Raw genomic sequence first — 21,583 nt, 5'->3', positions numbered from 1 at the left:
AATTATTTGTTTGGTGGAGGAAGTTTTTAGCTTGGAGATGCTTTTATCCATGTTTTCTTTTTTATTTAGAGCTTTTTATTCCTTAGGAGACAATTGCTATGTTACATAATTAATTACGTAATTAAAATTTTCCATTATGTAGAAAAAGTATAATGTATAGAGTTGATCGACAAGGTCAACGATATCTTATCTATTTTTTTTTCTAAATGAGTCTAAAGAGGGATGTTTTTTTTATAACCCTACTCGATCCGTATTTATTTGTATTAAACAAACATCCAAAATTGGGAAAGGAAAAGTGGATACGGTTACGAATCCGCCACAACCTGATCTTTTACCCGACCCGTTACCACTCTGACTCTTATGAGCCGTCTTCTTTCTCAGAGCTCTCTCCCCGATCCGATCGCAAATCCGACGACGACGATTGATAGACGATGCACGGCCGGCCCCGCAAAGCCCCAAAACCCGAAGAGGCCGCCGCCTCCGTCGCCAAGGCCGCCAAGCTTCGGGATCTCCAAAACCAGCTCATCCGCAACCGCGAAAACCGCATGTAATCCTCTTTCTCTTCGGATCGAACCACGAAAGGGTAGAAAAAGATTAGATTTTGATGCCTTCTACTGCTTTCTCACGTATTTCCCCATCCTGGTCATTCGCAGATACACGAAAGATGCTCTCTTGGCGAGTTCGAAGCTTTTGGAGATCAATCCAGAAGGCTACACCGGTTGGAATTACCGGAAGCTTGCTCTCGAGCACAATCTTCGTGAAGTTACTGACCCCGAGGTTGTCAGATCGGCTGTTGAGGACGAGCTCAGAGTCGTGAGTTTTTGTTCTTTCTTATTTGTTGGTATTCTGGTGAATAATTTTGAGCACACATTTTGGATTGATCCAAAGGTGGGTTTTTGATTGGAAAATTGTGAAGGTAGAGATGGCATTGAGACAGAATCCGAAATCCTACGGGGCTTGGTACCACCGGAAATGGGTTCTGAGTCAGAAGCTCTCGCCGGTTCAATTTGAGCGTGAGTTTCGGCTGCTTGATCAGCTTTTGAAAGCTGATGCCAGGAATTTCCATGGTTGGAACTACCGCAGGTAGATAGTTCTTTAAAGCTAATTGTTTGGTTTAGTATTGCCATGTGAACTTTTCAAATCGAGTGGCTTGGAATCAGGTTTATTGCAAAAATGAAAAATGTGCCAGAAGAGGAGGAGTTACAATTCACTATGGATATGATCAACACAAATTTCAGCAATTATTCTGCATGGCACAATCGCAGGTATAGAAATGTCATTATTTTCTTGCTAAGTATAGTACTATGCTAAATGCATGATACCAGAAAAATGTTGCAAGTGGATATTATATCAGGTTTTTATTTTGTGTACTGCTATAAGTGTGAAAATATTTAAGGATGTGGTTGTAATCCATCTAAATAGAATTCCTCGATGGAAGATTAGATAGGAACTTGTGTTTCAGAAATAGTCAAGTATGTCTTTGTTAATCCACATTAGATAGAGATTGTGATGTCACTCAGAAAGATAAATCTCTGGAGCCTGCTTTATTTTGGATATGAAACTAGCTTGCATTTCATGATCCTAAGCTAGAGAAATCCCTTGATGAATACATGTACTGATTTCTAAGTTTTAAAGTTGCTCATAAGTTCATCACTCAATCCTTACATTGGACTGGACTAGTACTAGTGCCCCTGTAAGGTACTTCTGGCCACCAAAATTTGGGGTTCTGAGTAGCATAAATAATTTACAGATTATATGGGACCTTCCTAAAAAGAGGAATTAAAGATTCCGTTGGGACAATCTTGTTTATCATCTCATGATCGTTTTCAAAGAGGTTATTCTGATTCTTGGTCTTGATTATGAATCCAACAAAGCGATGATAGTTGACAAACTGATGATAAGTTCATATGTGAGTTCTTTTTATGATTATTCCCTGTGCTTTTCCTTATGTTACTTCTGAAGTTTACTGCAGTAGTTTTATCTGAGAAACACTTCAAGAGAGATGGCATATGTTCTATTATATACTTCTGGTTTTGCTAACTTAAAATGCCTGCAGTATTCTTCTGTCACATTTGTTAAAGCAAAAGGTTAAGGGGTTTGACTCAAAGGAGAATGTCTTATTGGAGGAATTTGAACTTGTTCGTCAAGCTCTTTTCACAGATCCAAGTGATCAAAGTGGATGGTTCTATCATCTATGGCTTCTGGATCAGACATCTACGGGAAACGATCCACAACTAATCTCTTCATGGCCTGTTAATGGATCAAAGATTGATTTATCTAAAGCTAAGAGGGAGGATGCTTGCAACTTGTTTGCATCCTCTAGCTCCTCTCCCTGTGACCATCTGCAAAGGGGATATCTCCCAATCATTCTTTATTTTAATCAGCCTGTCAGAGGTCTAACTTCATCTACTGTGACAGTAAATTCAAACATGGCCACCAATGAAGATCTTACATGGAAGCCACTTTCAACCACAAATTCAAGAGAAGCCAATTGTTGGGTGGCCTATCTTGAAGTTTCTGATGGAAATTGCAGTACTTCACAAGCTTATTCAGTTGAGGTTAGCATTGGTTCCTCTGATGGTATTATGTCAACAAGTGGTTCTCAGTACAGCTCTCCTTCACAATTGACGTTTACTATAGGATTTAATCATAATCGTCTAGAGCAGGTGGAAGGAGATATAGTTCACAGGCTGTTTTCCTGGAATTACTCTGATAAATGTTATCCTCGGAAAATTCCTGATTCTGTTTCTTTTGATCACATGAGGATCACTAATGATGACGGTAAAGATGATTGTACATGGCGTTTGGACACTTTATCTGGTGAGATAGCCCTTTTCAAGGAGATGTCGGAGGAAAATTGGTTAGTATATCCATATGTTTCCCTCTTCTGGAGTAGCTGAAAGAAGTTATCTTTATCTTCCTTCTCTTTTTATCTATTCATTGTCTTAAGTCCTTTGTCTTCTGCAGCAAGTTTATGAAGTTAACATTAGCACGTCTCTTGGTTGCCTATGATTCAATGAACTCTTTTGGAACTTCTCTCAAGCAAAACAGGACATACTGTGAAGAGGCTTTGGAGCTCTTTGATGACTTAATCAAATTAGATCCATCTCATAAAAGATACTATGAGGATGAGCGAAGCTTGCTTCTAATGGATCAGGTAATCATTTCTAAGTCGAATAGTCTACAATTATTTGCTGCTCAAGCAGTGGAAAAGATAATGTGAAAATGAATTGATATGATTATTTGAATATATATAATAGAAAATATAGTGAAGAGATCAACAAGTTTCAAGAGCAGCAACTTCTACGTATACCACTTTCACTTTTGAGTGGTATTTTAGATGTCTTGTAGATATGGACAATGACATGGTACTTCTGCAGTTAATTCATTCATTTGTTCCAAAAAGGCAATTATTGTCTGAGAAATTATAGAAGAAGTGATATCAGAAATTTTGCATGTAAATGTAACCCAATTTAGGAAAGTTTGATTTATGTCTGATATGAATTGGAGTATTTTATTCATAAAAACCATTCCTATTCCACCTTCTGTGTTGATTGACCTTTTTTATTTTGTCTAGGATTAGTGACATAAGGATCACAGCAAAAGTAAGCTTTGATACCTTATAATTCTGATAGTCGCATAGTTATTTGACTAAAAAATTTATCTCATCTAAATTATTTTTGGGTCCAATATTGCTTAAAGCAACTAAATGCCTAGACAATTGTCTCGTGCTTTATCGGGAACATACTTTTTCCAAGTTATCCTCTAGAATTACCCAAGGATCTTGTTTGAGTAGTTTCAGCATATTGAAATTCTAGTTTCCTTTTGCAGGTGACTTCAAATAAAGAGTCTTTGGAGAAGCGTTGCTGGCATTATGATAACCTGATTTTCTTTGGTTTTCAGTACCACAACTGTTTACAGCTTAGTAGATTATCATTAACACGTATTGGATTTGTCGAACGTCTTTTGTGGGTTCAGATGCTGGATCTTAGTCACAATAACCTTAGATCAATTTCAGGTTAGGCATGTTGGCGTTAGAGTAATTTCTTCAGAAATTGGTTAGAAATCATCTTTTTTCTGAAACAATGGAATTTAAGTAAATCTCTTCCTGGTCCTTTGACAGGTTTGGAGGCATTGCAACTCCTTGTCTGCTTAAACCTAAGTAACAATCAGATTGGTAGCTTTACTGCACTTGAGCCCCTGAAGATGCTTATTTCTTTAAGAGTACTGGATTTATCTTTCAATGAGATAGGCGCTCACCCAACAGACACAACAAGGTATCTATCCTCATCTCCATTGTCGCACACAGTGGTAGATGTAAGCGGAATCATCAAAGAATGCAAGAAGGATAACATCAATGTGGAAGAATATTGGGAGGCCATACTATTCTTTAAACCCTTGCATTTAGCACAATTGTCTATCAAGGGGAATATCATTGCCAACGAGAACTACAGAGTGCTGCTGACGAAGATTCTTCCTACTCTGAACTGGTTCGATGGTGAACGTATAGTATGATCTAGACACTCTTCGTAGAGAGGATACACTTTCTACGGTCTCAGATATCCCATTATTATTAATATTTCAAGGAGGATGGAACTGCAATGTATATGAACAGCCTTTTTTAGTGCTGTTACAGTGTGATCTGTTATACAAATTGATTGGTTTAATTTATGTTTTCAGTCTCCAATAGTCACAAGCTTATTGTTAGCATGAAGAAGTAAAATGTACCTTGTGGCCAGTGAACATCTCAATCATAATCTTGGGTTTTGTTTTTAAAAGATAGTGTTTAGCTACCTCTTTGATGTCACAAAATATCATTGCTTTAATTCTCTATTATTTCTCTCTTTGTCAGCTCTACCACTTATCCTCCACTTCTCCATCCTTAAGCAACATGCGATAAGATTGAATTGAAGCTCAAATCAATATTAAATGAGCAATATCTAAGATTACCAATCTTAAGGGTACGTTTAGAATAAACTCTAGATGGAATTTAATTGATTTCATTTTAAAATGAATATTGTTATTTTAAAAAAGTAATGAATATGAGCTTCAATAAGAATGTAACAGATCAAGGATTAATTTTAAAATTTAGAAGAGTTGAACTTAAGTGGCAAATAAATTCCATTGAATTCCGATGTCAAATTATCGGGTTTCATTACATACATCGATATCTATCCAAATTTATTGAAATCTTATCGCTTAATAGTCTGAAAGAGGGAATTTAGTGAAAACTAGAATTTCAAATCAATTATTCCAAACAGGGTATTCGGCTCAATATTTATAATCATTTGAACAAACGGGTCTGCTTTCATCGGGTCGGGTCGGATCGGATCCGAAACGTATAGGGACGGTGACGACACGTGCGATGCACGTGTGGACCGCCGTCTTGTATAAAATGCTGAACAAGAGCGGGGTTTCTAGGGTTTCAGAGGTTAAAGAGACGGCTCTCTCTCCCGTCCGCCTTGATCGAGCTCCGCTTCATCTTGGCCCTCTCCATCTCGTCTGTTCTTTTTCTCTCATCTCCTCTTGCCTTAGGGTTAGGGTTAGTGTTTGATTTAGCTCGCAACAATGACGGTGAAGCTATCGAAGGCGGAGAAGAAAGTCGAGTATGACAAGAAGCTGTGCGGTCTTCTGGATGAGTACAGCCAGGTTCTGATCGCGGCTGCGGACAATGTTGGATCCAACCAGCTCCAGAACATCCGGAGGGGTCTCAGGGGCGAATCCGTCGTCCTCATGGGGAAGAACACTCTCATACGCCGGTGCATCAAGATTCACGCCGAGAAGACTGGGAACAAGGATTACCTCAACCTCCTCCCCTTGCTTGTGGTACTGGAATCTTTCCTCCTACGCCTCCCCTTTTTGGTCTTAATGCAGAAAGCCTCCACCTTTTTATGAATACACTCTCCAGAACATGTAGAGATAAAAAGATCTTTTTTTGCTATCTTGATGCAATTTTAATGTTCTCTGTGTAGTTTCTATTTGTTTTGATAGAAGAATTGTTGATACTATTCAAGTTTTTGGTTCAATGTCTTTCTGTTTTTTCTGCATTTTGAGCTTATTTGGTTAAATTAGTGTCATTTTCTTGGATATAATATTGTTGTTTGCTAAGGTTTGACGTTATTTGGCATGAAATATTTCTTTATTCGTATGCCTAAATTATGTATGATATTTCCTAACGTCTAGGCTTATCTACTAAGTTTGCCAGCATAACTGTGCCACATCAATTATTGGTATTTAAGGTCTTTTATATCTTAATTTTCTGAACTTTTTCTGTTAAATATGCATTCCTTTTATACTTATTTTGTTTGTCACGGAGACCTTTTCTTTCTCTAATTGTAGGGAAATGTTGGACTGATTTTCACCAAGGGAGATTTAAAGGAGGTCAGCGAGGAGGTTGGCAAATACAAGGTCTGTGGCCTTATTCCTGTCCTTGTGCTATTATTATATTAGTTTGTCGGTGGAATTAGCTTTTATTTCCTTCCATATGGACGGTTTGCAGTCCAAGTTGCCAAGATTTTGACTTTAAAGAAGTTCTGATATTCCTTAATACGCATATTCTATATATGGAACTCTTATGTTGATTACTAGCAATGCACTGGATGCTATGGTCTTTTCGCAGTTGGAATTTTCTTGAGATTAGACTTTTAAAGTTGAAATGTGAAACTTCTTACTGAGTGTTTTAAGTCATTATTAGAGAAAGGGTAAAAGCCTGACATGTGATGACTTGGAAGTTACTGCCTACTGATGAAACATTCATATATTATTGCGTGCATTCTTCCAGGGGCATTATTCTCTATATCTATTCAACTTTCTTTTAAAACAATGTATAGGATCTCAAAACTTTGGCAGATCTCTCTTAGATTGTATATTTGGTGGATGCTCGCATCTAAGTTGATGTGTGCTACTTTTGTCTGTCATGCAGTCATGTTTATGTTGCAAGACTAGACGTGATCCTATGCTCATTGAGCTCATAGATTTCTTTATTGATTACATTCACTTTTGCCTTTTTACTCCTACTATCCATTCTGATGAAGCTTACAGACTTTTCATATTGGGACAGGTTGGAGCTCCTGCCCGCGTGGGGCTTGTTGCTCCTATTGATGTTGTTGTTCCACCTGGAAACACTGGTTTGGACCCTTCCCAGACATCCTTCTTTCAGGTTTGTTAGAATTATTTATTGCACTTCTCTACAGAATCTCATGTGGCTTCCAGTTCTTATTCTTTCTGCTGGTACCTTCAGGTTCTGAACATTCCAACAAAAATTAACAAGGGTACTGTGGAAATCATTACCCCAGTTGAGCTGATCAAGAAAGGGGACAAAGTGGGCTCCTCTGAGGCTGCTCTCCTTGCCAAGCTAGGTATCAGGCCATTCTCTTATGGGCTCATCATTCAATCGGTATATGACAATGGATCAGTCTTCAGCCCTGAGGTTCTCGACCTTACCGAGGAGGACTTAATTGAGAAATTCTCCACTGGTGTATCAATGGTCATTTCATTGTCATTGGCTCTGTCATACCCAACGCTTGCATCTGCTCCACATATGTTCATTAATGCCTATAAGAATGTTCTGGCAGTTGCTATTGCCACTGAGTATAGTTTCCCTCAAGCAGAGAAGGTGAAGGAATATTTGAAGGTAAGGTTTCTTAATCTGATACTGTTTGTAGTACAGTGACTATGTTTATGATACCAATATTTTTTATTCTTATGCTGAATTTATTGTAAATCAGGATCCTAGCAAGTTTGCTGCTGCTGCCCCAGTTGCTGCTGTTGATGCTGCAGCTGCAGCTCCAGCTGCTGCCGCAAAGGAGGAGGAGAAGAAAGAGGAGCCTGCTGAGGAATCTGATGACGACATGGGCTTCAGCTTATTCGACTAAATTAGGATTATCTTATATGGAGAATTAATGTCTGTTGGGATCTTTCATTTTTGCCTAATTAGTTCAGATATTTTGAATGACTGGTCAAACACCATATTTGTTGAAACTCTCAGATTTAATATGAAAGTTTTTTATTAGTCACGATTTGAGTAATTCTCTCCTTTTATCCTCAGAAAGGAATAATTCTACGGGTATCAGGTCCCTTTTTGATGGAAAACATTGTCCTCATGATGTATATCTTGATAAATCTGCAATTGCTTTCTCTGGATGTTTTCCAGTTTGGTTCCTGCTTTATGGAAGGATTTAGCACTGTTTCGTTGGTTTCTGTTTGATTACGGTCTCAAGGAACAATTTTCTGTCATCCGTTCTTGTTGGTCGAAGTGTGTAGCAGCTGATGTGTTATTTCCCTTTTGATTCTTTGAGGGTGTAATAGTCTAATGGATAAGCATTCAAGCAAGAAAATAAATCTTTATTTATCACTAAAAAAAAAGCAAAAGCAAGAGAGATTATGGTAACAGAACTATTTTTTGGATAACATACAAAGGTCAGTGGGTCGTTACATTTTTAAAAGAAAAAATGAAATTCTTGGCCTTTGCTTTTAAAAAGAAGCTCAATTCTGGGGACGATTTTTCTATATCCTGTTTTTGAGCGTGGTCAACTTTTCCAACTTGAACAAGTCTCTTGTACTGAGATGAATGTTAGGAGAGTTCCTCGACGCATATATTCGCATTAGGACTTTCCGACATTCCTGTTTATCAAAATTCATAGCAAGCTTAGCAGTAATGGCATTTTTAGTTGATTCCTTCATTAAACTTGATTTTGTTCTTCCTAATGTTGTCCAACTGGCCCAGAATCAAATGTTTAATGAACTCAAAACTAGTGTGAAATTTTCTGTATCTGAATAAAGAAAAAGAATGTAAATGCGGCAAATCAAACCAATTGGCATCTTGTAATCTTACAAATAAACAGCTTCTGCTTTGATATATATTCAGGAAATAAGTGTTATGCCATTGAGCAATACGAGCAGAAGAGTTATAATTAGAACCATCACAGTCTACAATTGCAGAACAAAGTTATACAGAGTATTCTACTGAGACAAAGCACTGGTGTTGTAGACAAGAAGAGCACCACCAAGTAGAAGTCCAGCAAGAGTCACAGCCCATATCAGGAGTCCTGTGGTTCCTGCATCGCTCAAAAACAATACCAATCAAAATTTAATGTATCAAGTATTTACGACAACAAATATATGTTACTTTGCCTATGGTGTATTATTGAGCTATTTTTGAGCCATTAGATTACCTCCAACATATACATCACCACTTGGAGACCACTCCTCTGGAGAGTAAATTGGGCTGCAAACCAAAGAATATGCTCATAATTCACAAAAGCAATTGCACAAAACTCTCCTATCTTATTATTCAGAAAACTTTATGATTGATAGAGATAGTAGTTTAAAGTCTTTTGGTGTATGAATAAAAATTTATGTTTGAACAATGACAAACGTATACAATTTTATGAATTCTACCTGTAGCCATCGACATTTGCACCATACTTGTCCACAAACTGATAGACTCCCTTCCCCTATAATGAAAAAATGAAGCTACTATTAGAACTAAATATATATAGGCTCTTTGTCGTGTAAGAGGAAGAAGAGAAATCTACCTTTTGCTTCCTTCCAGATGCATCCAGACCATTGGGCAGGTCCATCCCACCTCCAGTCCCTGCAATATATATTTATCTCTCAATGACACCAGAGAAATTTGATACTAGTGTCCAAGAAATTCTAATAATAGCTACTTGTTTTCAGAGTAGATAAGAGCTATGAATTGGTTGTGTAATGCTATGAACTAACCATAGGGGGTGGAAGTCTTAATCTTCTTGCCTCCACTAGCTTGAACCTTGAAGGAAGAAGAGGACCTTGCCAAGGAGGGAAGAGCCTTAGCTTGTGACCTCACAATAACTGGGGATGGCTTCAAGACCAAGGAGGACATCACTGTGGTTGCCATCTCTTCTCACCTTTGCTCTCTCTCAAGCACTTTCTCCCCTCTTTTCTGTATATGATATCAAGAATATAACAAATGGGAACCATATAGAGAGATGTGATTGTAAAGATGACACGTGGCATTTTATCTGTGGCTATATCATGATATGGTGTTACATTATCTTCACCTGCTGTTTGAGAGGAACTCATTTTTTGTGGGTATAATTTTCCTTCTAGATTTCTGGACAACTAATGGATTATGCTTGTTGACTCAGATATTATGCCAAGTGGTTTTGGTCAAGTGGGTAAATATTTTTTATTTTTTATTTTTTGTGATCAAGTATTTTTTTTTTAATTTTTTGATTAGAACTGTTTACTACTATGCACCTTGCGGTGTGGGCCTATGTCAATCCAAACTAATGACTGTTTAATGCCACTGAAGAAATTGTGTTTGGATCCTGACAGATAAGTGAAATACATTTTATTTCATTGAACAGAAATTGAAGATTGCAAATTTGTTCCATTACAATGCCTCATGCTGAGGAAGCTCAACTGTTGCTCATTTTCATTGTAACTTTGCAGACAGGAAGAAACTTGGATTAGTGATAATTCCAATCACATATGCTGCTTGGAAGAAGTTTCAGCTTTTATTGCTTACAAGTTACAACAATAGCATTTCTGATTTCCAATCTGGAAGTGCGCCAAACTGGCAGCCTCTCTATCTAATTCTCATCGTTGCCACGGTAGTAGTGGCGGAAGACAGAGGAGAAGTCCTTAGACTCATAGCCCATCTCGCATAATTTTGTGTAACTGCACAGATTTGTTCACCAATGCCGTTAATAATGAAAATTAGAAAAATATGACAAGTTTTAATTATGAAGGTTTGGTGGTAAAGGTATCTTACATGTCATGTGCTTCAGAAGTAAGGGGGAACTTGAGACCAACATCTGCTGCTGATGCCATGGCGAGCCCCAAGTCTTTAGCCTGCATGCAATTTTGTGGCAAACTCGATGAGTGCCTTTACAGGAAAATTATACATGATGGGTTTATGATATATTGAAACCCTTTGTAGAATCTGAAAGCGTATATGATAATAAGATTTCGTCAGTTTGCTTGGGCAAGGACAAAATGGGATGCTTTCTGTGGTAAAATTTCCGTGGAAGAAGTATTTTCCAATTTCCAGATCCATGCTGATATCTTATACTGCCTGATGTGTGAAGGATTTACTGCCAGCTAGGTCTTCTTGAAGACTTGAACCTCTCATATTACATGAAGTTGGGCCTCATGTACAAAACCTATCACAGGAAATACCTTATAGTGCCTCACCACTACCACCAAAAGTAGCAATATATGTCGTGACAATCTTGGGGGACTCTTTAGTTCTAAAATTTATGAAATGCATTGGATTAAGCAACAAAATTTTGAAGAGCTAGGAGATCTTTACTTCATACCATAAGCTTAGATGTAAATCCACCCTCATAATCCCTTGACGAAGGCACCCCTGACATTACTCCAGGAACTGGGTTGTAGGTGTCACTGTTTAATTGGGAGAATATTAGACAATTAGATAAAGTCCACTTTTAATTGATGATATGAGAAAACGGAAGTCCTAAGATCAATTCCATTTGTCATCTTATATCTCAACAATTGAAAAGAAAAATTGACTATTGAATAATGACATGTACTGAATTTGCTATCAGTTGCCAAGTTCATTTCTAGTTTCTCGAAGCAAAATTTATTTGCAGAGCAAAAGCAGGAACTACAGGTGTGAGAATCATCAGGCAATAAGACGTAATAGTAGCCAAGATCGTGTTCCATTCAGAAATGGTTTGACAAAAGTTCTTCAGCAATTCTAGTAAACTAGTTCAACAGAACACAAGACAGTTAGGATATTGGGTAGTAGGATAGATCACCTACTCCAACAACGAGCACTTGAAGAGTTGAAAATGTTTGTCAGCACGTTTGCTCTGATTCCTAGGTTTTGACCAAGTGCAAAAGCTTCTGATACCCCAAGCATGCTGATGGCCATCGCTAAATTATTGCAAATCTTTGCAGCCTAGAGACCACAAACAACAACAAATATATCCCAGAGAAAGAGTATAAAACTGCACATAATTACATAAGAAAGTGCTATGATGTCATAAATGGAAAGTTTATCTTTCTATGAAAAATAAACCAACATGACAGGAATCCTACTGTTCTCAATCTGCAAACTAGTAACAGAGTTAATCAGTATCAGAAAGTAGACTTACAGCACCATTTCCAGGACCACCACAATAGATCAGTTTTTTACCCATCGAGAGAAGCAAGGGTTTTGCTGCTAGATAAGCTTTCTCTAGGCCACCCACCTGTATAACATGCATTTCCATTCATGAGTTTCAAGAAGAAATTCTTTTAACCAATTCTAATGCACGTAATAAATCAGGATTTACCCAGAGATTCAAGAGTCTCTCAAATGAACAACTAAGTTAGTATAGCAAATGAAATGACAATAATAGTACCATGAAAGTAAGTGTCCCTGCTTCTGCAGCAGGGACTCCTCCAGATACAGGAGCATCCAACATTACTGGATTTTCTGCATGACCTGAATATTCAAACCAAAAAAGTGATCAGAACAATAGATAGAAAGAAGACACTGTTCGGATAAATTTAGATATAAATACAGTGACATGATAAACCAAGAATTATTATTTATGAGAAGTATTAGCAAAGAGAAGGTATAAGCTAGCAGTCCACCTTTTGATTTTTCTATGTGCTGTATTTTGGCATATTTATGGTCAACAAGCCATTATTATGATGATGAATTACAACATCATAATAATTTTACTATTTTAGCAGTTTTGTGCACTTCAGGAATCAGTCTGATTCATGTATATGTGATAACCAAACAAACAATAGATGGAGGAAAGAGAAGCTATTAAAAATATATTAGCTCTCTATGTATTTTGCAGGCCAATTGTTTTAGTGACTCCAAAGCCCCTCACAGATAAGGTACTTCATTTTGATCCATAAGCATCATTACTAATAGAATAAAGATCACTATACTGAACCTAACCTTTCTTTTCCTTTAGTCCACACTTCGCTACGCTGATGGATATCTTTCTTGAAGTTTGTGGATCAACTGTAGAAGAATCTATAAATAACCATGGGCTTATGTGACTTTGATAATCAAGCAATCCATTTGGTCCAGTGTATACATCCAAAACCTGGAAAGAAGTTGAAATTGTAAGATCTAGCTTGGGCTAGCAATAATTAATGTCATCTCAATATTTGACATTGTATTCCGTACTGTGATTCATGCTAAAAGTCAATAAGCTAGAAAACCTGTTCTATGCAAATAACTGATAGATACAGTCATTTGATAATCGAAAGAGTCAATGCTGTATATATAGAGAAATGCTGTGTTAGATGTGATCTAAAACTACACAAGCCCAAGGTTAAGTATAAAAAAGAAAATAAATAGATAAAACTTACTTACATTGGAAGATGAAGGTAGCATGGTAATTATGACATCACTTGACTCTGCAACTTTACGAGGAGTTTCTTTAGTCGGAATTCCCTCAGCTGAGAACTTCTTCATGGTATTATGGTTCCTAGAAATGAATAGAGACTCAGATTTTGTGCAATGCTCTATTCTCAAGAAATTATAACTGAAAAGAACATTCATTAGATCGAGATATGCTATGGAAACATTTCCCAGTTAAATTGAATCACAATTCTTCTCATCAGGAATCAACCAGTGCGGTGGAGGGCTTCAGATTCTTATTACTAGCCCAAAGTGCAAAAATAATAGTACTCTGAGCTATGAAAGAGACAAAACATATAAACACACGAGGACCGCAGCAAGTAACATCACTCTTGCATAGAGGATACCAAATTGTAGATTACTAACAATGCAAGCTTTAAATAAGCTGGAGAAATGAATCTGCACATAACTGGAAAAATGATAAACTTACATGTCATGAACAGTGACTTTGTACCCAGCTGTTATCAGATTTCTTGCCATGTGGAAACCCATGTTTCCAAGTCCTACGAATCCAACCCTCTGCAAAGTACTCACAATATACTATGAATCAAAATATCTTCTCTCCAACCTGAAAAGTGTACTTACAGAATGAATGACCTAATATAAGGTAAAAGTTTAATCCTGTTCCTTTTCTCTATTGATCGACTTGTGCCATCAAGGGGAAAACCAATTCCCTACATCAAAAGTTGTGGCTTTCACTATATTTCAACTTATATGGGACCTTTTCACCAAAATCGTTTCTGGGTTTGGTCAAACCCATCAAATAAACAAAATTTATCTTTGAAGATAGATCCAGAAATAAACAAAATGCGGTCTTTTCTACTACCAGAAATAATTTCATCCGACTATCAAAAGGCATGACAAAGAAAGACGAAAGATAGAGAGATGGCTCGCCTCCAGTTCTGACGGAACACTACTCGAAGAGAAATCACGAGTCAAATTGGAGCAAAGACGACTCCAATCGCAGCGCCAAAGAACTCGATGAAGTCCAAATCCTCTACCGGCCATCTCTCTCTCTCTCGCTCGCTCGACAGGAGTCAAAGAAGGCAGTTGTTTTATTTTTGATTTGTTCATTTCACACCCCTATCTTATTTGTATTATGTGTTACTCCAGACTACACCCCCTCTTTTCACTATTTTTTGATACAACCCTTATATTTCACTAAATTATGAAGAACATTCCACTTGGATTTTAAAAAAATAAATAAATGGAAATATAGGGCACAAATCATAATAAATGTAATGTAGGGTCTGAAAGAATACCTGAATACAAGTCTGAAGTCGGCATCTCCTTCTATAATTGCGGCAAAGCACCTGACGATACACGCACTCCCAAAACCCCTCAATCCACACGAAACAACGGGGGACTCCGGACCCAACTAGATAGTGGGACTAGGTGGGTGATAAAAAGGGGGTGGGATTATCACTGCCTCTAGTACGTTTCTGTTCTCCTGTTCAGTGTTCAAGTACTTCCCTCCTTTCCCAACTGAGTTGTATAGAGATGAGTTTGGTGGCGGTTTGAGGAGGAAGAAGAAGAGGTGCGTCGATACCTCTTCCAAACCCTAATTTTTAGTTGAAACTGGATTCTGATCTCTATTTCGAGTATCGTATGGCGTTTTGATCGGTTCTTGTCTAAAAATCGGTGATTTATTTCGCGGTTCTTGTTCATTTGGTTGCTGTTCTTAGGGGATTTCTCGCGTTCTTGAATCTATTATTAGGGTTCTTTGGGTCTATTTTGGAGGCGCACGGGGTTTGGGTGTTTCTTTTTTGGGATATTGTGGTCGTTTCTGGTTCTTTTTTCTATTTTTCGTGATCGGATTCTTGAAGAGCTTATCGTAGTATTTACATTTTTGATTTCTTGCTTCTTCTTTTATTGGTTTAGTTATTTTTCGTGGATTTAATGCTCCTTTCTTGGTTTAAAATGAATTTCTTGTGGATTGCTTGCTTCTTAATGTATTCTGAAGTTTAGGGTTTGAAAATTCACTTTTTGTGGTTACATTTTCTAGTGGTAACCTCGTGGATCACCACATTCGTATTTTCTTCACTAATTTCAATTTAGTGTCCATTTGCAGGATTTTTTTCAAGAAAGCGTCCATATAGGAAATTTGTTTCAAAATCAAAGATTTTTTAAATCTTGAATGATTTGTACAAATTGGCAAGCGTAAAATTTAATGTTCCATTTAATATTGGGTTTTGCCATTGTAAAAGTTTTTGATGATACTCTCTTATGATAATTTCTGTTGGGGGTCAAAAATCTTGAATTGTTTGTACAGTTTAGGAAGCATAAAAAAAAGTTGATTTTTTTGGGCTTTGCATTCGACAACTAAGATAACATTCTCTCTCAATTCCACAGGAAGTTACTGGTACTGGTATTAGAATTTATGTTGCAATAGTTATTAAATATTGCTGGAAATTTTATCTCTAAAGAAAGAAAGCAGTTGAAGAATAACTATGGGAACCGAGGCAACACCTGCAGCTGGAATAAATAAGCCAGTGCTAACCCCTAAGGCCTTGATCCATCAGAAGTATGGCAGTAGGGCATGTTATAGGATTGAGGAAGTGCAGCATGCTGTTGGCAATGTTTGCCCTGGGCTGGTCATTCAGCAGCAGGTTAGGAGTCTTTACCGGTGTTGTTTGGACCTCCCAGACTTGTCTGTTACCTCTGATACCTTTACAAGAAAGAAGGATGCAGAGCAGTCTGCTGCACAAATTGCTGTAGAAAAGGTTTGAATTTCTACCTTCCACTTTTATTGTGGCAGCTGTTACTTTTGGATCCTTTTTCTTTAGTGTGTATATATATATTCTCTATTGAGCTTACTTCTGGAGTTTTTAACGGAGATAAGGTATTCTACCATAAAGTATGTTGTTCTAGCCTGGCTAGGACCGAAAAAAAATGCAGTAGAAAGTATTGCGAATCTAGGAGATTGACCTCCTATATATAGAAGTCAAGCAGAGTTTATTCTCTTGTTCTTTTAATTCATTTCTACCATCATTTTCTGTTTATAGTTGATGCATGATAACTTTATCACATTGTTTTACTGCAACTATTGTGTACTCCTATAATCTTGCTCTTGATACTTTTGTTGTAGAATATTTGTCATATAGTTTGTCATCTATTGTAATTATCCTGGTGCTTTTTGGGTTCCTTTTGTAGCTGGGTATCCAAGCCAAGGCGAATAGTTCTACACCTGAGGAAGCTTGGAATGAACTAGTTGCTCGCATATCTGGCTTATTCACAGATGAGGTTGGTGATTTAGCAGGAACATTTCTTCTATCAACAGAGAATCTTTTATTTTCTCTCATGTAGATTTACTTCTCTGATAGATTACAATGAAGTTCTCTCAGCATAAGTTATAGAAATTATCTTTTAGTTTAGGAACTTAAGAATATGGAGAGAAGCATCTCTTCCTCCTTAGTTAAGTACGGTAGGCCTTATTGTGCAAGTGTAGGTGACAGTTGCTAGTCAAATATTTTCCTAGCTTCAGCAGTAAGTTCCTTGATAAATGAGTGTCATAATATCTTGCATTCAGTAAGTTTGAAACAGGAGTACTTTTCTATTCTCCATATTGTCGTTGTAAACTGTACATACTAGCTTTCTAGCATGGCATTATCTGCTGTAGTATTTGATTGCATTATGCTGCGATCGAGTTGATAACCATACTAAGTCAATAGATATATCACTTGATAGATAACTGATAACTTTATTACTCATGTAAGATAATATTCCATATTTTTGTTCCTATCGTTGGTACTGACATTTTACCCTGCGGATGTTCATTTGAATAGTTCCTTTCATCCTCTCATCCTCTAGTTGGGCACTTCAGAGTGGCACTGAGAAAAGAAGGGGACCTTTTTGGTATGATTCCCATGTCTGTCATTGCTGCATGTGATGTGAAGGTCAATAGCTTATGCAGAATAATCGATCCCAAGGCAGAATCAGATGCTCACTTAGTTTTATTGCTCATCTCAAAAGCTGCTAAAGTTTCTGGTTCTGCCTGCATTATTGATGACAAATTCTGGATTTGGAAAGGAGGCCCATATTCTTCTGAGGCCATAGAGTCATCACTTCACCACTCTTCAGACTGTTTGGAGTCCGTAAACATAGAAGCCATACGCATTCCATGTGCATTGGAGGAAGAGGTTGGAACATTGAGTCTTCTTGTATCAGATACCAAGTATTACATGGATGAAATTGCGAAGAAGCTTAATGTCAACAATTCTTCTGAGGTCCTTATCTCAAAGTGGGTGGGACATCATTATGTACTTTGGATACCTATTCATTTGTGCTGATAATATATATCATTTTATTGTCAATATGGATATCTTTAAATACTTCTATGTTATTGCAGGACAGTTGGCAAAGCATCATCTGAAATAAAGTTATACTTCCCTACTCCAGATGGCTTGCTTTCTGCATCAGATTCATCAAATGATCCACTTGGTATTGTAGGAGATGTAAAAATGGGGCCGCTTCTGAATAAACGAGCGAGCTATTTATCCGGCCAGAATATCTATGGAGATGCAATTCTAGCTAATGTTGGATACACGTGGAGGTCTACAGAACTTTTTTGTGAGGATGTATCCCTGAGTGCCTATTACAGGTCTGTCCTAACTTAGTGATGTTCCGCTTGGTGCATAGGGCATATGCTTATTGCTCTATTCTGAATCATTAAACTAGGATCTTCTGCAAAAGAAGTATGATAAGCTCTCTCGTCAGATATTTCTTTTCCTTATAATTTGCAATATCCCTTGTTGTTATTGTCAGATATTCTAGGATTTTTGGGCATTGCTGGAATGAGCACTAATGGTACATTAGTGTGGTTGGAATATTTATAGTTTCTGTGCATATTATTGTTTACTATCTGTCCCCTCCATCAATTTACTATAAGATGCTGGTGGCCATTTTTCAAGTAACATAATAGGTTAATATTCCATCATTTATGTTATGGTGATGATCAGATTTTGTATTTCAGGATGCTTGTTAGCAAGTTACCTGATGGAAGCTACAAGTTATCTAGAGACGCAATACTTGCAGCAGAACTTCCTGCTGTATATACTACACGTTCTAACTGGAAGGGTTCTTTCCCAAGGGATCTACTCTGTCTTTTCTGCCGCCAGCAGAGGCTATTAGAACCTATTTTCTCTGTTAGGAATGTCAACTCTTTGGAAAGTTCACCAGGATTCAAAGAGATAAATACGTCAGAGTTGACTGAAGTTCAGTATGCAAATGAAGTTCTAGGTGGTGTACTTGACAGAGATTTGGATACATCAAGTGGATTCCAATGTGAAGTGAAAATATTTTCAAAGAGACAGGAAGTGTTAATTGAATATTCTTCGGGTGATACTTACAGGAAAGAGTCTGATGCTATTCAAAGTTCTGCATTAAAAGTTCTTACTTGGTTTAAAAAGTACTTTAAACAATTGGACATGCCTATGGAAGAGTTGTCCTCCTTTGGAAGTACTGACAACATTAAAGTGCACCCAATAATTTTTTCTCAGGAATTAGCAGCCTCTTCATTTGTATATGATTTCAAGCAGATGTATGTTACAAGAAACTGCAGCTCATTTGGATCACTTTTCAAAAACCAGTCAAATCTGATACTGCAAAATGGTATGATTCTATTAAATGTTGAAGGTCCGGATTCTGGTGTTTATCCTTCTTCTGGATCTTTAACATGCATAAGTTATGCTGCCTCATTGGTAAGGGAGGAAGATACAGCTAAATTTTTTCTTGAAAGCAATGATGAGTTTGAGTTTGAGATCGGGACAGGTGCTGTTATCAACCAGATTGAAGCATGTGTAACTCAGATGTCTGTTAATCAAGTTGCACAATTTGTTGTTGAACTGCCTTCTAGGGACATGATCCTGGCCGCATCTGGTGAATCTGCTAATGGTCTCTCACAGTTATCTTTAAGTAAGAATGCCTATTTCATTGTCTTGCTTTCAGATTTCAATAATGTTTCTGACATTGATAGAACTATGTAGGATGAGAATATGTGAATGTTTTACAGGAAACTGCTTCCTGGAGTTCTCTGTAAAAGTACTGTGTGTAACAGAACCACTAGAAGACAGAATGGAGAAGGCTTTGTTTAACCCGCCTCTATCTAAACAGCGTGTTGAATTTGCCGTCAGGCATATCAATGAGTCTCATGCTGCTACATTGGTAAAGTTTTTTCTTATTCCCTTAATTGAATAGCAAGAATCCTAGTAGTTATCTAAGTTGATCATATACCCAGGTCGATTTTGGATGTGGATCTGGCAGCCTACTCGATTCGTTATTGGAGCACACAACTTCTCTAGAAAAAATTATTGGGGTGGATATTTCGCATAAGAGTCTCACGCGAGCCGCAAAGGTATAACATGTAAATACTTGTTCATTTCATTATTCATACTTGCAATATTTGCATATTCTTTTGAAGAAAATATAGAGAATTGTCGTGTTGACTCAATATTGAACTTGATAGTCGTCGTCCTATAATGGGGTCCATTTCATTCATCTTTTTTATATATATCCCTTTTTCTCACTTTAGATATTCTTTAGTGCTAATATATTTCTGATATTGCAGATTCTTCATCAGAAATTGACTAAGAACTCTGTGATGCAAACATGCATAAGGTCGACTGCTCTCTATGATGGATCAATCACAGAGTTTGATTCTCGCTTGTTTGGTTTTGATATTGGTACTTGTCTTGAGGTATTTATCTTTGTCTGCATGACAGCATTTCTATGTTCAAAAGCATCTTTTTTCCTTAATAAGTTAGATTGGTTGGAGGTGACAAAGGAATGCCTTTCCTAGCAAATTTAGAATATTAATACATTAATGACATTGAAACTTCAATCTCTTGTACGGGATGAGTAATAGCTTTAGGGGTTTGGGAAAATGACATTGTATGGAACGATGGAATTTTAAAAAAAGTTTTATTACTCGAGGGAACAAAGAACTTAGCGAGAGTAAAGATTATTAGAGTTGTGGTTGTTGCTTGTTGAGTATCATCATCCCCGGTGGATTGGGTAAGTGATTATAGCCTATAGGCTTCAATTAGGGCCACATACTAAAAGAAGTAAGAAAATTGCAGGTGATTGAGCACATGGAAGAGGATCAAGCTTGCTTGTTTGGTGATGTTGCTCTGAATTTGTTCTGCCCACGAATACTTATAATCTCTACTCCGAACTACGAATATAACCCCATTCTCCAAAGGTCTGCTTCGGGTACCAAGGAAGATGATTTGGAAGAGAAATCAGGATCTTGCAAGTTCCGCAACCATGATCACAAGTTTGAGTGGACAAGAGAGCAGTTTGAGCAATGGGCTACTAACCTTGCAGTAAGACATGACTACAGCGTGCAATTTAGTGGAGTTGGCGGCTCAGGTGATGTAGAACCAGGCTTTGCATCTCAGATTGCTGTCTTTAGAAGGAATCCATCTCATTGGTTGGAGAAAATATGTCTGCCTGATGGGGACTCATCTCACCCTTATGAACTTGTATGGGAATGGACTAACAAGCCCCTTTAACTAAAATGGAACCCACCCCTGATCTACTCTGAGAGCTTATACAGATTATTCCCTCTAACTTTACCTTACTGCAGTTGGTGAAGGTTATAGTTTTTAGCAGCACTGACTCCTCCGACCTTTGTCTTGATCGTTGAAGGTATCAGTTTTTTCTTTTTTCTTTTTTTAACATTTTGATGTAATTCCTTTATTTTCTGTTGTAGGCTCACATATTCATGGAGAATACTAACATCTATCTGCAACAAAATAATTAGTTCGATGTCAGAAACTTGATCTTACCTTTTGCACTGTGGGAACTTCTTTAAATCCACCTGTTACATTTTGGTGGTTCAGTTCCTTGTTGATATCTGTGTGTGAATATTATGAGTGAATGAGAAGTGCCGTACAAGAAAATGCGTTATCTCTGCAAATTGGTTTTTGCTTATAAAATATATGGTATTTATTTGTTACAGATGTTCGCTGTTCCATGAAAATAATTCAAGTTAATAGTGCTACTAAAGAAAAAACAGTCAATACTGCTCTTTACACATATTTAATTATGTCTTCGAAGAATTCAAGCAGTAATCACCATGATCGACGGCAGTGATGGTACCCTTTGTACATTGAAATGCTAGAAAGAATAATTCGGTCTGGATTTAAAATTCTTTGATATTCAGACAAAAGTATCGGATATTCTTAGACTAATAAAACTCTG

At 37.3% G+C, this 21,583-nt stretch overlaps 5 protein-coding genes across 7 annotated transcripts; 3 read left to right on the top strand and 2 right to left on the bottom strand.

The window, feature by feature from the left end:
- Positions 1–379: 379 nt before the first annotated feature.
- Positions 380–4,778, top strand: LOC140799341 (geranylgeranyl transferase type-2 subunit alpha 1). Of its 2 annotated transcripts, none has more exons than XM_073153643.1 (8): positions 380–547; positions 654–813; positions 917–1,083; positions 1,161–1,265; positions 2,057–2,860; positions 2,968–3,157; positions 3,832–4,018; positions 4,124–4,778. In XM_073153643.1, exons 1-8 carry the CDS (start codon positions 432–434, stop codon positions 4,513–4,515), a joined length of 2,121 nt encoding a protein of 706 aa, XP_073009744.1. In that variant the 5' UTR covers positions 380–431; the 3' UTR covers positions 4,516–4,778. The 2 variants fall into 2 exon arrangements, with proteins under 2 accessions (XP_073009744.1, XP_073009745.1); XM_073153644.1 differs by having other exon boundaries at positions 390–547; positions 921–1,083.
- Positions 4,779–5,411: 633 nt separating this feature from the next.
- LOC140798692 (large ribosomal subunit protein uL10-like) lies at positions 5,412–8,015 on the top strand. Its single transcript, XM_073152692.1, has 5 exons — positions 5,412–5,826; positions 6,340–6,408; positions 7,061–7,159; positions 7,241–7,633; positions 7,728–8,015. The coding sequence occupies exons 1-5, from the start codon at positions 5,569–5,571 to the stop codon at positions 7,872–7,874; spliced, it is 966 nt and encodes a 321-aa protein (XP_073008793.1). The 5' UTR covers positions 5,412–5,568; the 3' UTR covers positions 7,875–8,015.
- An 814-nt stretch (positions 8,016–8,829) lies between these two features.
- On the bottom strand, positions 8,830–9,936 carry LOC140798693 (photosystem II 10 kDa polypeptide, chloroplastic-like). Its single transcript, XM_073152693.1, has 5 exons — positions 9,727–9,936; positions 9,537–9,595; positions 9,400–9,455; positions 9,174–9,226; positions 8,830–9,056 (listed from the first exon to the last, which is right to left on the bottom strand). Exons 1-5 carry the CDS (start codon positions 9,878–9,880, stop codon positions 8,962–8,964), a joined length of 417 nt encoding a protein of 138 aa, XP_073008794.1. The 5' UTR covers positions 9,881–9,936; the 3' UTR covers positions 8,830–8,961.
- A 385-nt stretch (positions 9,937–10,321) lies between these two features.
- LOC140798691 (probable 3-hydroxyisobutyrate dehydrogenase, mitochondrial) lies at positions 10,322–14,447 on the bottom strand. The gene is made up of 10 exons (XM_073152691.1): positions 14,276–14,447; positions 13,812–13,900; positions 13,334–13,448; positions 12,911–13,061; positions 12,357–12,439; positions 12,108–12,203; positions 11,769–11,911; positions 11,307–11,391; positions 10,760–10,839; positions 10,322–10,665 (listed from the first exon to the last, which is right to left on the bottom strand). The coding sequence occupies exons 1-10, from the start codon at positions 14,387–14,389 to the stop codon at positions 10,578–10,580; spliced, it is 1,044 nt and encodes a 347-aa protein (XP_073008792.1). The 5' UTR covers positions 14,390–14,447; the 3' UTR covers positions 10,322–10,577.
- Positions 14,448–14,777: 330 nt separating this feature from the next.
- LOC140798670 (small RNA 2'-O-methyltransferase-like) lies at positions 14,778–21,299 on the top strand. Of its 2 annotated transcripts, XR_012110887.1 has the most exons (11): positions 14,778–14,918; positions 15,734–16,104; positions 16,535–16,624; positions 17,167–17,621; positions 17,730–17,981; positions 18,354–19,294; positions 19,392–19,543; positions 19,617–19,733; positions 19,947–20,075; positions 20,458–21,028; positions 21,093–21,299. XR_012110887.1 is itself a non-coding variant. In XM_073152657.1 (10 exons), the coding sequence occupies exons 2-10, from the start codon at positions 15,832–15,834 to the stop codon at positions 20,890–20,892; spliced, it is 2,844 nt and encodes a 947-aa protein (XP_073008758.1). In that variant the 5' UTR covers positions 14,778–14,918; positions 15,734–15,831; the 3' UTR covers positions 20,893–21,299. The 2 variants fall into 2 exon arrangements, 1 of the variants encoding a protein (XP_073008758.1); XM_073152657.1 differs by having other exon boundaries at positions 20,458–21,299.
- The last annotated feature ends 284 nt before the right edge of the window (positions 21,300–21,583 follow it).

The sequence above is a fragment of the Typha latifolia genome, chromosome 12 (assembly GCF_019914945.1).
Source record: "Typha latifolia isolate L0001 chromosome 12, TyphaL0001v2, whole genome shotgun sequence".
Classification (NCBI taxonomy): Eukaryota; Viridiplantae; Streptophyta; class Magnoliopsida; order Poales; family Typhaceae; genus Typha; species Typha latifolia.
The sequence above is the reverse complement of the archived record's forward strand: the minus strand, read 5'-3'. Positions and strand labels throughout refer to the sequence as shown.

What these genes read in the sequence shown, in the direction of transcription:
- LOC140799341 (XM_073153643.1), top strand. Translation starts at nt 432, where the DNA reads ATGCACGGCCGGCCCCGCAAAGCCCCAAAACCCGAAGAGGCCGCCGCC. An exon ending in CATGGTTGGAACTACCGCAG is followed by an intron (nt 1,084 to 1,160) that starts GTAGATAGTTCT and finishes GCTTGGAATCAG; the next exon opens with GTTTATTGCAAAAATGAAAA. An exon ending in GCTTGCTTCTAATGGATCAG is followed by an intron (nt 3,158 to 3,831) that starts GTAATCATTTCT and finishes TTCCTTTTGCAG; the next exon opens with GTGACTTCAAATAAAGAGTC.
- LOC140798692 (XM_073152692.1), top strand. Translation starts at nt 5,569, where the DNA reads ATGACGGTGAAGCTATCGAAGGCGGAGAAGAAAGTCGAGTATGACAAG. An exon ending in ACCTCCTCCCCTTGCTTGTG is followed by an intron (nt 5,827 to 6,339) that starts GTACTGGAATCT and finishes CTCTAATTGTAG; the next exon opens with GGAAATGTTGGACTGATTTT. An exon ending in AGGAGGTTGGCAAATACAAG is followed by an intron (nt 6,409 to 7,060) that starts GTCTGTGGCCTT and finishes ATATTGGGACAG; the next exon opens with GTTGGAGCTCCTGCCCGCGT.
- LOC140798693 (XM_073152693.1), bottom strand. Translation starts at nt 9,880, where the DNA reads ATGGCAACCACAGTGATGTCCTCCTTGGTCTTGAAGCCATCCCCAGTT. An exon ending in CATCTGGAAGGAAGCAAAAG is followed by an intron (nt 9,456 to 9,536) that starts GTAGATTTCTCT and finishes TTTTCATTATAG; the next exon opens with GGGAAGGGAGTCTATCAGTT. An exon ending in GCAAATGTCGATGGCTACAG is followed by an intron (nt 9,227 to 9,399) that starts GTAGAATTCATA and finishes TTTGGTTTGCAG; the next exon opens with CCCAATTTACTCTCCAGAGG.
- LOC140798691 (XM_073152691.1), bottom strand. Translation starts at nt 14,389, where the DNA reads ATGGCCGGTAGAGGATTTGGACTTCATCGAGTTCTTTGGCGCTGCGAT. An exon ending in GTGGTCCTGGAAATGGTGCT is followed by an intron (nt 11,912 to 12,107) that starts GTAAGTCTACTT and finishes TGTGGTCTCTAG; the next exon opens with GCTGCAAAGATTTGCAATAA. An exon ending in GATTTACATCTAAGCTTATG is followed by an intron (nt 10,840 to 11,306) that starts GTATGAAGTAAA and finishes AATTGCATGCAG; the next exon opens with GCTAAAGACTTGGGGCTCGC.
- LOC140798670 (XM_073152657.1), top strand. Translation starts at nt 15,832, where the DNA reads ATGGGAACCGAGGCAACACCTGCAGCTGGAATAAATAAGCCAGTGCTA. An exon ending in CACAAATTGCTGTAGAAAAG is followed by an intron (nt 16,105 to 16,534) that starts GTTTGAATTTCT and finishes TTCCTTTTGTAG; the next exon opens with CTGGGTATCCAAGCCAAGGC. An exon ending in GTCTCACGCGAGCCGCAAAG is followed by an intron (nt 19,734 to 19,946) that starts GTATAACATGTA and finishes CTGATATTGCAG; the next exon opens with ATTCTTCATCAGAAATTGAC.